This window comes from Panthera tigris, chromosome C1, assembly GCF_018350195.1.
Source record: "Panthera tigris isolate Pti1 chromosome C1, P.tigris_Pti1_mat1.1, whole genome shotgun sequence".
Classification (NCBI taxonomy): Eukaryota; Metazoa; Chordata; class Mammalia; order Carnivora; family Felidae; genus Panthera; species Panthera tigris.
Genome location: NC_056667.1, coordinates 99727298 through 99740233, shown reverse-complemented (window position 1 = coordinate 99740233; position 12936 = coordinate 99727298). Strand labels below are relative to the sequence as shown.

Sequence of the window (12936 nt, the reverse complement as noted above, 5' to 3'; positions counted from 1 at the left end):
GTTGTAAAAGTAATTTGGCTCATCAAGGTAAATTTGGAGCTGCATAATAGTATAGCGAATTGTGCCAAGCCACAGAGAGTTGTAAGTTGAGGGATTTTACTAAATTTGTAAGAAGGTTAAAGTGGATAAAATTCACTTGGTAGATTTGCTGGTTCGGGGAAAAAAATCTACCAACAAAACCAAGGCTTTCTCTCTCAAAACGGGTTTCAAGGCAACAAACTGCAGCATTTCCCCCACTTGTCGTCATGCTACCAACACTAGACTGATCAACATGCACGAAATCCCAAACCCAGGCTCGTGAGTAGTGGTTTCGATAAACAAGTTTCAATGATTCCGTATGGAGACGAAGACTTGAAGAGTATTCTTTGTGAAATCATGCCCCCAGAGAAAATCAAATTGAACCAAGAGATTTCGATGGAATAGATTGAGAGTTGAAATGGTTGCCAGTCTGATCGTCCAACGGGGAACCTGAAAACTGAGACAGGAACAGGTACTTTTGTTGTCTTTTGCCAGACTTCTTGCTCTTGATGCGGTTCCACTGCTCTTTTGTTGTTTGTTTTAGTTCCTTCCATTAAAAATGGAGAAAAAAGGGATAAACGATGAGTAAATATCTGACTTGAAAGCTGCTCCACTTTGGAAGGAACAAATGTATAATCAGTTCCAAAGGCCATCCCTCACTTCCACAAGGTGCTCCGCATTCTTGGCTTATTCTCAGGCAGTCTGGTCTCCGGATGCCAGGACTCTAAAAACAGTACAGTAGTAACAGGCATGATTTCCCATGTGACCATCTCCTTACAAAACAAAGCGTGTCAGGTCGCTGTCCTACACATACCAGAATATGTTTTGGTCAGGTATAAAATGGAATCGTTTCAAAGTTGAGATATCTACAAGTTGAAAAGTCTTGTGGGGCACAGTCATGTTTCACCCTGCCATGTTGACTTATGAGGTCCAGGTTTCCAAAAGCCCCCCCTCCAGACTGATTTCTGTAGTGGTCCATGTAAACAAAACACAGGGGAGAATGGTCTTTCTGGAGCTGCTTTTCATCGAACAGCAGGATTTCCTGAAAGTGTGGTGTTGGCTAAATGTAACACGGGCAGAGGATGAGCCTCTGTATTGAATACCCAGTGGTCTAAAGGTAAAAGGTCGTCACTGGAGAACAGCAGATACAAATATCTGAAAATAAAAGAGAGAAAAAATGAGCTTTGATTAGAATTCAACAAGAAGATCGTGTGATCTAGCTATGGTGGCAGAAGAAACCAATAACCTACTTTGAGCAGCTTTGATGAAAACCATCACACAATGAAACTCAGTCACGCAGTCACTCACATCATCTAAAACACAGTCACAATGACTTCTAGAAGAGTGCGGTGTGTGAGAAAATCCAGTAAGATGCACAACTAGACTTTGGAAGTAAGATGGTTAGAAAACAAGCCCCACCTACCTGTCTGAAGCACATCAGACAACAGTGCTGTGAAACGGGATGAAACAACCGCTTCATAGTATTTCATGTTCTTTTAAGAGTCACATGTAACATTGGTCATATGTTTTGGCCAATTACAGTTCATAGGACAACTAGAAATTAATCAATTCACATTTATTAGCAGACACTGAGGCACTAACTAGTACGTTATTTGGACACAGAAAGGACTTTTTAAGTTTACTTATTTTGAGACCGTGAGAGTGAGCATGAGAACGGGGGAGGGGAAGAGAGAAGGAGAGAGAACCCCAAGCAGGCTCCATGCTGTCAACACAGAGCCCAATGTGGGGCTGGAATTCAGGAACCTCAAGATCATGACCTGAGTGAAAATCAAGAGTCAGACGCTTAACTGGTTGAGCCACCCAGGTGCCCCAGCAAGGACTTTTATATACTCTTAATACTTTAGTATTAAGTACTTTATTATATAATAAATAAATATAATAAATATAATATATTATAAAATATATTATATATATTCTATATATATAATATATAATATAATATATTATATCTATTATATTATATTAAATATATTTATACATATAAATATAATATATAATAATATAATAGATATAATATATAGACTATAATATAGATTATATATAATGTATATATAATATATATAATATATATAATATAGAATATTATATATATAATATATACATTATATATAATGTATATATACATTATATGTGTATATATAGACTATAATATAGAATATTATATATATAATATATACATTATATATAATGTATATGTTATATATAATGTATATATTATATATAATATTCTATATTAAAGTCTATATATTATATATATATAATATTATTATATTATATATAATATTATATAATATTAAAGCACTTAGTACTTTAGTATTACTCAAAGTATTAATACTTTGAGCAGTTACTGCAGTGTTAAATAAAAATTTCAGAAACACTATGGATTTACAGGAGGTCTAAGAATCTCGAATTGCTCTCAATAGGTAGTAACATTGTTTATATGAAAGCAAGACTCCTGACCTCTCCACGGGCACTGCAAGCCATGATGGTCACTTGGAAATCAAAATGACAGGGCTGACACAAACAATAACTTTTACTCATAATGTTCAGCACATTCTAATCTGAATTCTGTTAAAGGGTTATCAAAGTAAGCATAAAAAAACCAACTGTACTGAGTCAGGAAATCTAGGTTCTAACTCTTCATTTCAGCAATAACTAGCTGGGCCTAGCATCAGGCTTCACGGAAGAAGTCCTTTAGAGTGGTTTTGCTGAAATCCCTATTTTAAAAACAGGCACATTAATCTTTTTCTGATTACTATTACAGTTCTAGATGGCAGAGTAAAAACACAGCACTGAGATAAACAGGGACTGTATACCAACTTTGTAACTGGTAGAGCTGAATGGACAGTCACAGGCTTCCAACCTCACTCCCTGTCCCTACACCTTGAGACCTGCCGGACTCGGATTTATTCACCAGGGCATGGGCAGAGACATTGGAAATGAAAAAGCAGACTTGGTTGGGCATAGCAAGAAGCTCTGCCAGGTCTGCTAACTCTGGGACTAGGAGCACAGTGGAGCTCGGGGGACTGACGTGTCCAGGAATGCTAGGCTCGGTACGATCCCACGGCTCTTGTTAAATGTGGGCTGATGCATCAGGCTTGCTCTAACCTCATCACTCTTTGAGACAGAAAATTCAAGAGTTTCCAGAAAAATGATTCCTTTCCACGGGAGATGCTATGGAAACATAGCGGATATAAACACAGGTTATGAAAAATCAAGAAAGTAACGAATGCGGACGTTTTAGATAATCAAAGTGATATTATTCTTAAACCATCATTTTAAAAATGGACTTTAATTAAAAACTACTGTAGTGGGTTGAACAGTGCCCCCCTACTCACGTCCACCTAGAGACTCTGAATGTGACCTTATTTGGAAAGAGGGTCTTTGGGAATTAATCAGTCAAGGATCTTGAGATGAAATCATCCTGGATTTAGGGTGGGCCCTAAATCCAATGACTTGTATCTTTACAGGAGAAAGGACAGGGAGATTTGGACACACACACACACACACACACACACACACACACACACAAGCGCGCGCGCGCGCGCGCGCGCGGGGAAGAAGGTCATGTGTAGCCAGAGGCGAAGATTAAAGTGATGCCGCCACCAGCAAAGGAAAACCTTCAGTGGGAAGTGGTTTCAGACTCCGATATTCCACCAAGTGTGTGGTTACTTGTTAAGGCAGTGCTGGGAACTAATACAACTTTCACCCCCAACCTCCAGGATACCTCTGGCCCTTAGATGCTGCTGGCTTCCTTGGGCCAAGGGGTCTGGAGTAAGACTGGAGAGCAGGGCTTAGACATACAGTGACACACACACACACACACACACACACACACACACACTCACATAAACACACACCACATACATTCTCACAAATTTATAATAAAATCAATGTTTGAAATTAAAATAATATAGCTAAACATTCTTTTCAACTTTGGATTACACATTCAGAAGAGGATTTTTCACCAGGATTTTGAAAACAGAACAATTGGAGAAGAGTGAGTTTTGCTGCGAAAGTTGAGCAAAGTCTACACTCTAAATTAGTTGCCACACTACAATTTTTCCTCTACTAAGCATTTTTCTTAAACTATGGTTTTAATAGATGACAAACAGCACTGACAAAGCCTGTAGGTATATAAAAAGGTGCTATTAAGTACATTTCAGTTTGAATGGATGTGGAGCTTAATTTTTAGAGTTTTTTTTTTTTTTTTAAGTTTATTTTGAGAGAGAGACAGCACCCATTCACAGGCACAAGTTGGGGAGGGGTAGAGAGAGAATTCCAAGCAGGTTCCTCCCTGTCAGCACAAAGCCCGACACAGGGCTCGAACTCATGCAACGTGAAACTCGAGAGATCAAGAGCTGGAGGCTTAATTGAGCCACCCAGGCGCCCCCCCCCAACCCCCGCCCAGAGCTAATTTTCAATGTTGTTCACATATGTCTCTTCTAGCTGTCTCTTATCTAAAGACAAGGTATTCAGTGGAGGTGGTGGTGCCCCCAAGTGTTGGCAGTAACCAAACAGGCAAGTTTTTACAGACAGAAAAGTCCAGCAAATCTGAGGAGACAAATTTAAGGTCGACAGAGAAATGGTAAGGCTCACAGAACCAACTGTCAAGTTAATGTGTGCTTACTGAGTGCTTTATTTACTTATCAACCAAGCCTTGATGACTCATTTATTCTTCTTAACTATGCTAATATCTAGTATATTATGGGAAGATGTTACAATTCAAAGAGGCTTGCATGTATATGCTCATGTAACTTCTAAAAAAAACCTTAGACTGTTTGAAAAATAATGTACTTAAAACTTCCATTTCGTTTATACTAATAATGTTTAAATAATGTCTTTGGAACAGACTGGTTAGAAATCAAATCAAATTGAAGATACTCAGTGGAAATTATATTCTAAAAGGTAACACATTAAAACATGCCATTATTAATCTCTCCAAAAGACCTGCCCCTCTCTGCTCTTCCCCACATCTTTTCTCAAACGTTAAAGTTTTTTTTCTTAGGGGGAAGGGGTGGGGAAGAAAAAGAATATTAAAACTAATGTGGGTATATTACAAATTCAAGCGCAAAATAAACATGCATTTTTTTTTTTAAGAATAAACTGAAGAAAGCAGACATTTCTGATCACTGCAATGGCTTAGGCTTTATCTTGAGATATAAGGGAGCTGGGAGGGACTCCTTTTCCTCTGCTTTTAGGGGCTGCATAAGTTAGGATGCAGAGGTTAGGTATCCTATAGGATAAGCATAAACAAAGGAGGTCTGCTCCTATAACAAAAAGCCCAGAGGAAGACAACGACAAAGGATGGTTAATTCAGCAGTACAACACAATCTGGGTTGCAAAGGTTTTGTAAAGGTTAATAACGAAATGTTAAGTTTTTCCTGGTGCCAAAAGACCTTATCTTTCTTTCCCTTTTTCTTAGATCACTGCCTTGAGAAAACTTTTAATTGTCCCTCTGAAACACAGGCACCTCATTTTAAAAGCCAGCTTTACAATTTAGTTTTTTCTAAAGGCCTGCTTTTGTAATGTAAACGTCGAGGAAGATGCACCCCAATGTCTCCATCACTGTGGGAAGCTAGCTTAGGTGCCTTTTCTCCAAAGCTTTACTACCCCGTGTCACAGAGAAGGAAGTATATGATTTTTCCTTTGGATAAAGACAACTAATTAACATAGATGGCCACCCCAATTACCACGTGAATTTAGAATGCACTATGTATGGCAAATGGTGCTGTGGAGAGAGTACTCTTATTTAAGGACGAGTTATCACTTATCTTCAGAACATGTATATAATGGATTGTATCCGCCTGGTTATATGGGAAGGTGAGATTTTCTGTCTTTGCAATCTGCCTGTGATGCAAACTGCAATCTGGTTTAGCGCTTATTAAACGATAAAAATATTTTTTTAAATGGTTTCTTTTGCTGCTATATTTGTGGAGAGGATTTTCTGGGTTGGCAGAAGACTTGAGTGCCAATTTTTTCCCCAGTAATCAGGATCTCCATGATTTTTTTGACTTTCTCCTCAAATGATGCTCCACACCTTACATCTCCCTACAAGTCCAAAGTCCGAAAGTGAAGGGCAACATTTCTTCAGGTGTGGGTCTATTTTGATGGTCTAATACATGTATAGTAGTATCTCACTACAGTTTTTATTTGTACTTGATCATGTTACGTATTTTTTCCATGAACATATTTACCATCCTTGTATCTTTTAGGAAGTATCTGTTCTTTTGCCAGGTTTTAAACTGGGTTGCATGTTATCTTATTTTTGAGTTTTTAGAATTTGTCATATAGCCCAGATAGAAGTCTCTTGTGAGTTACTTTGCAAGTGTGTGCCGTATCTCCTCATTCCTTTGCTTTCTTTCATACTCTTTCAAACATATTCCAAAGAGTAGATATTTTTTTAATTTTAGGGGCGCCTGGGTGGCTCAGTCGGTTGAGCGTCTGACTTTGGCTCAGGTCATGATCTCGCAGTTTGTGAGTCAGAGCCCCGCATCAGGCTGTGCACTGACAGCTCAGAGCCTGGATCAGCTCAGAGCCTGGAGCCTGCTTCAGATTCTGAGTCTTCTCTCTCTGCCCCTCCCCAGCTCATGCTCTGTCTCTCAAGAATAAATAAACTTAACATTTTTCAAAAAGTATATAAAAATTTTTAGACCAAGTGATCGAGTCATTCTTTGAGGTATCATGCTTCTGGTGTAGTTATTTAAGAAATCTTTGCCTAGCCAAAGATCACAAAAATTTTCTTCTACGTTTTCTACTAAAAGTTGTTGGTTTTAAATTTAGGTCTATGATCCATTTTGAACTGATTTTTTTTTTTGAAGTTTATTTATTTGAAAGAAAGACGGGGTGGGGGGGACAGAAAGGGAGAGAGAGAATCCCAAGTAGGCTACCCCACTGTCAGAGCAGAGCCTGACGCGGGGCTCGAACTCACAAACTGTGAGATCGTGATCTGAGCCGAAACCGAGTCAGACGCTTAAACGACTTTGCCACCTAGGCGCCCCTTGAACAGATTTTTTTGTTTATGCATACAGAAATTATTCTAGCACCTTTCGTTGAAAAGCCTGTTTTTTTCTCATCACAATGCCTTTGTACCTGTCAAAACTCAGGTGTTCAAATATATCTCAGGTTTTCTCTGGACTCTATTTTGTTCCATTGATATATTTACCTACCATTATACCAATATCACTGTGTTTTGATTATCATAGCTTTATAGTAAATCTTGAAACCAGGAAGTGTTAGGCTTTCAACCGTGTTCTTTTTCAAACTTGTTTTGGTTATTCTAGGTTCTTCACATTTCAACATTAAATTTAAAAACAGCTTATTAATTTCTATAAAAAAACCTCTTGAGATTTCGAATGGGATTTCATTTAATCTACAGATTGATCAATCTGGGGAGAATTAACAATACTGAGTCCATCACCCAAGTGAATCTCTCCATTTAATTAGATCTTTAATTTCTTTCAGCACTGAGTTTTAGTGTCCAGTGTTCAGGTCTTTTATGTGTCTTGTCAAGATTCACCCCTAAATATTTTATAACGTTACACTATTGTTAAGTGGTTTAACTTTCAATTTGATTGTTTATTGTTAGTATATACATAATTAATTCAGACATCTTAATCTTGCATTCACAACTCTGCTAAATGCTTGTTAATTCTAGTAACTTTCTGAGAACTCCTTAGAATTTCCTACCTTGATAATCACGGGTTTTTTGTTTTTGGTTTTTTTTTACGAAAAAAATGATTGTTTTCCTTCTTCCTTTCTAGTCTGGATATCTTTTGTTTCTTTTTCTTGGCTGACTATACTAGCTAGAAACTCCAGTCCAAGACTAAATAGAAGTGAAGAGAACAGGCAGACATCTTTATCTTATTCCTGATCTTAGGAGGAACACATTCAGTTTTTCAGTATGAGGTGAGCTGTAGGTTTTTCCCTTATGCCCTTTATCAGGTTGAGGGAGTTCCTATCCATTCCTGGTTTGCTAAGAGTCTTATCAGGAAAGGAAGTTCAATTTTGTCAAATAACTTTTCTAGGTCTATTGAAGTGATCATATGTTTTTCTTTTTCAGCTCACTGATTTTCAAATGTTAAATCAAATCTCCACGCCTGGGATAAATAAATCCAGTTGGTCATGATGTATTACCTGTTTAATAGGTTGTTAGATTTGATTTGCTAAAACCATATATATATGAGGAATATTAGTCTTGTTTCCAATGAGCACGCTGCTGCCATTCTTATATTTGCTCCTTTTTACCTAACTTGTCTTTTTTCCTCTGGTTGCTTTTCAGATTCTTTTCATTATCAACTGGTTTTAAGGTGCCTTAGTGAAGTAATTAATCTTCATGTTTCTTGTCCTTGGAGTTTATTCAGCTTTTTGGATGTGTGGGTGTACAGTTTACATCAAGTTTGGAAAGATTTGGGCCAATATATTTTTTTTAATCCATTTCTCTATCCTCTCCTTCAGAAACTTCAACTTCACATATTTTAGGCCACCTATAGTTGTTACACAGCTCACCAATACTCTCTGCATTTTTATAAGATTCTCTTTTTTTGCTCATTTCATTTTTATTTTAATTGCAATGTCTTCAAGTTCACTAATCTTTTCTTTTACAATGTCTAATTTACTATTAATTCTATATGGTATTTTTTTCAACACAGACATTGCAGTTTCCATTTCTAGAAGTTTGATTTGGGTTTTTATATCCATGTTTCTACTTAAGTTTTTGAATATATGGAATATAATCAAAACAACTGTTTTAATGTCATCTGCTAATTCTAACAGCTATATGAATTCTTAGTTTCAGTTGATTATTTTCATTGTTGATCATATTTTCCTGCCTTACTGTACACACGGTATCTTTGGCTGGATGCCAGACATTAGGAGTTTTACCTTTTGGTTGATGGATAATTTTGTATTCCTATAAATCTTGAGTTTTGTCCAGATATATAGTTAAGTTACTTGGAAACAGCTTGATCCCTTCAGGACTTACGTTTGTGATTATGTAGATCCAAAGCAATAAATTGTTCCCCACTACTGAGGCAGGACTGTCCCAAGTACTCTACTCAGTGCCCTGTGAAATTATGAGATTTTCCAGCCAGGCTATTGGGAATAGGCACTGACTGTTCCTGAGCCTTGTGTGATCACCGTAAGCTGTTCCCTTTAACCCTCATAGATGATTCTTTCCCCCAAACTCAGGCATTGTTTCTTTCCTCTGCTGAATACTCTTGGGGATTCTCCCGGGTTCTCTCTGTGCAGCTCTCTCCTGTGAACACCAGCTATCTTAGTTTCCTTGGACTCACAATTCCAACTCCTTAGGGAGACTGTGCCTCAGGTACCCTGCCCTATGCTGTGGCCCAGAAACTTATGGAGGCGGCAAGCTGGGGCAAACCCTGGGCTGCTCGTTCGTCTCCCGTCTCTCAGAGATCACATCCCTTCACTGCCTCCTCTCCGGTGTTTTGAAAGCCACTGTATCCTATATTATTTATCTGTTTGCTTTGGGTGGAAGGGTAAATTCTGAACCTTGTGACTTCATCTTAGAGGAAGAGGCCTGCTCTTCCATTCCATGTTCATGGAATCACTTAATCCTCTATTATTAAACCAATCCACAAAGGACATTAGAGTTGGTGGACCAAGAACTTGTTCTGAGGAAGCCTTTCTGGTTTTTCTTGATTACTAATTCTTCTCCAGAGTCTTCATATCATGACTTTCTAGAATTTCGTGAAAATGGACATTAAATCCATCTACTTTTATTTTCCTCAATCCAACTTTTCCCCTTCTTTAAAATTAGCTAGCTATTCTGTTGTTTCCCTCCATCATTCCTGAAAGAATACTGATTATAATATTACATTTGCAGTAGCACCTTGATATGTAATTTCTTAGGATCCTTGCAGTCATTTAAAATAAGTTACTTTTCTTCCTTTAGGGCTCTAATTTTCTCTCAGCCATATTTGTTTTCCTTTAATTTCAGCCCTAGTATAGGTTATAAGGATTGGAGGAAGAGGTTGGAGTTAAAGTGTAGATGCTTTGCATTTTACCTTATGATTCCCTTTTTAGTGTGCCATTGCTTCTTTTTTTTTATTATTATTGTGGTAAGAAAACACACAATATAAAATTTACCACTGTATGAGAGCCTGCCATTTGTGACAGCATGGATGGGCCTGGAGGGTATTATGTTAAGTGGAAAAAGTCAGAGAATGATACATGCCCTCTGATTTCACTCATCTATGGAATCAAAAATAAATATAAATAAATAAAGGAATAAACAAGCAAAAAGCAGAACAGACCCACACAGAGAACAAACTGATGGTTGCCAAAGGGGAGGTGGTGGAGGAATGGGTAAAATGGGGGAGGGGAGAGGGAAACCGGCTTCCAGTTATAAAATGAATAAATGGATAATGTGGATAAAAGGTCACAACAGGCAATGTGGGCAATGGTACTGTAACAGCACGGTATGGTGACAGATGGCAGCTACACTTGCGGTGAGCACAGCATACAGGGACCTGTTGAAGCAGCATGTTGCACACCTGAAACGAATGGAACACTGTGTGTCCACTTTAAAAAAGAGACAAAGAAATTTACCATCTGAACCATTTTTAAGCTGAGCAGTGTTGCTATATTCACACTATTGTGAAACAGATTCCTGAACTCTTTCACCTTGCCAAACTGAAACTCTATACCCTTGAAAGCAACAATTCCCCCTTCCCTTACCCCCAGCACCTGGTAACCACCTTCTGCTTTCTCTTCCTATCAACCAGCTTGGTCACTGGTACTTCATGTAAGTGGAATCCTAACAGTATGTCTTTTATGTGACTGGCTCATTTCACTTAACATGATGTTCTCAATGTTCATCCATATAGTTGCTTCCCTGATTTTGATTTTAGAAGCCTATCTCCCATTACTTCTAACGAATATTCTTTAGTCAGTCTAGTTTTCTTTTTATTTATTTATTTATTTTTAATATTTATTCATTTTTTTGAGAGACAGCACAAGCAGGGGAGGGGCAGACAGAGAAGGGGAGACACAGAATCCGAAGCAGGCTCCAGGCTCTGAGCTGTCAGCCCAGAGCCCGACGCAGGGCTTGAACTCATGAAACGCGAGATCATGACCTGGGGTGAAGTCGGACGCCTAACCGACTGAGCCACCCAGGCGCCCCTCTTACTGTCTTTTTAAAGAGAGGTAGCATTTCTTTTCTCAAGCTGGATCTCTTTTCATGAAATGACTTTCTACTTTGCCTCACCTATTAACATATGAGGTATCATTTAGCATTATCTCAAACTTTCTTCATGACTGCTCTAGCCCAAGCCAAATTTCCCTTCTTTGAATCTAAAAGACTTATATTCTATTTGGTACTTGACTATATACTCTGTACTTTTATTGAATTTGCCCGTTGCCAGAAGGAAGAGATTTCTTAACTAGCCTGCAAGTTCCTCATACGGTATTATGTTTCATATGCTTTAATTCCCAAATCGCACAATTCTGGAAAGACAGTGGTTACTTAATAAATATTTTTGAATTGGACTTAGTTTGCAAATCAGCTGTCAGAGCATAGAAAAGCACAGAACAGGAGACCTCATATGCTACTTTCCTCATCCAGCTGGAAAAACAGTCCTTCTCTCATGGCAGGAGGTTAACTTTAGGATCCAGTTACAGACAAGATAAAAGATAAATGGAAGGGAACAGTGGCTCTGTTTTCCCAGACTTCCCTCTTGAATTATTTTTTCCTAGGCTAACAATCCTCACCCCAATCATCTCATTGATTCCTGCCTCTCTCTCAAATATATTACTTAAGACACTTTTGCTTATGAACTTAAAAGTCATACTACCCTTGATGCTTTATTGACAAAACCATTATCAGAACTGTCTTTGAACCTACTTCAAAACCTTGTTCACTAGGGGATAAGCTTTAATAGTCTGATAGCTGGCTAACTGGGCTTTCATTTGCTTATACTGAGAATAACTTTACAGGCGCAGGCAGATAACAGGAGCTATAAAAAGCAAAACCAGAACTACCAGAGGACAGGATAGCAACATTTGTAACAATATCTGTCCTGTGCAACAATTCACTAGCTTTCCCCTCCTCCCCGCTCTAGTATTTTACTATAAAACCTTCACACCTCAGAAACTTTGAAAGAATTTTACAGTGAAACCCACACATACTTACCTCCTAGATGCTACCATTAGCATTCTGGTATATTTCCTGGTCACAAGTCTATTACTCTCCTCATGTATTACTAGCTTTATCATTCTAAAATATTCTCTCTAGAAAGAGCAGCTAATTAGCAAACCTAGCTAAAATATCAAGAAAAAACTTGATTAGTAAAATTATTTGCAAAGGGAGAACTGGAAGTCTCACTAGAAATTTTTAAAAGGCATTTCAAATTTTGAATAACAAACTTTAGGCAACGATATTTACTTGAGTTTTGACAGGAAGACCAGTGCCACAAATTTTGACTGCTATGGGTTCTTCTTTACCATCTCTAAGAAGCACCAAGATTAAAATATTTAAATATTTTATTTAATAATGGCAAACTGGTAATAATTGTTTATTTGATAATAGCAAATTAGATACCATTACTTTTAAGGGAAGAATTAAAAAATTCCTAGAAATAAAAAAATTAAGAGCTAGATACATGTAATCAAATGCTAAACAAACATAATTCCTCTTCTTTCCCTGATTCCTTTCAAAAGCACATGACTAATGCCATCAAAGAGAAGACAGATCCATTGATTGATGAATGGATAAAGGAGGTGTGGTATATATATACACAATGGAATATTCCTCAGCCATAAAAAAGAATGCATTTTGCCATTTGCAATCACGTGGATGGATTTAGAGAGTATAATGCTAAGCAAAATAAGTCAGAGAAAGACAAATACCATATGATTTCACTCATACGTGGAATT

General features: G+C 37.7%; 1 protein-coding gene across 2 annotated transcripts in view; it reads right to left on the bottom strand.

Annotated features, from left to right (window-relative positions):
• Window positions 1–717: 717 nt before the first annotated feature.
• Window positions 718–12936, bottom strand: part of MAN1A2 (mannosidase alpha class 1A member 2) — a 175834-nt gene continuing 163615 nt past the window's right edge. For both annotated transcript variants that reach the window (XM_007075673.2, XM_042993842.1), the window contains exon 13: window positions 718–1173. In XM_007075673.2, coding sequence (XP_007075735.1) covers window positions 1041–1173 — 133 coding nt within the window. In that variant the 3' untranslated portion in view covers window positions 718–1040. The remainder of the gene's footprint in view (window positions 1174–12936) is intronic.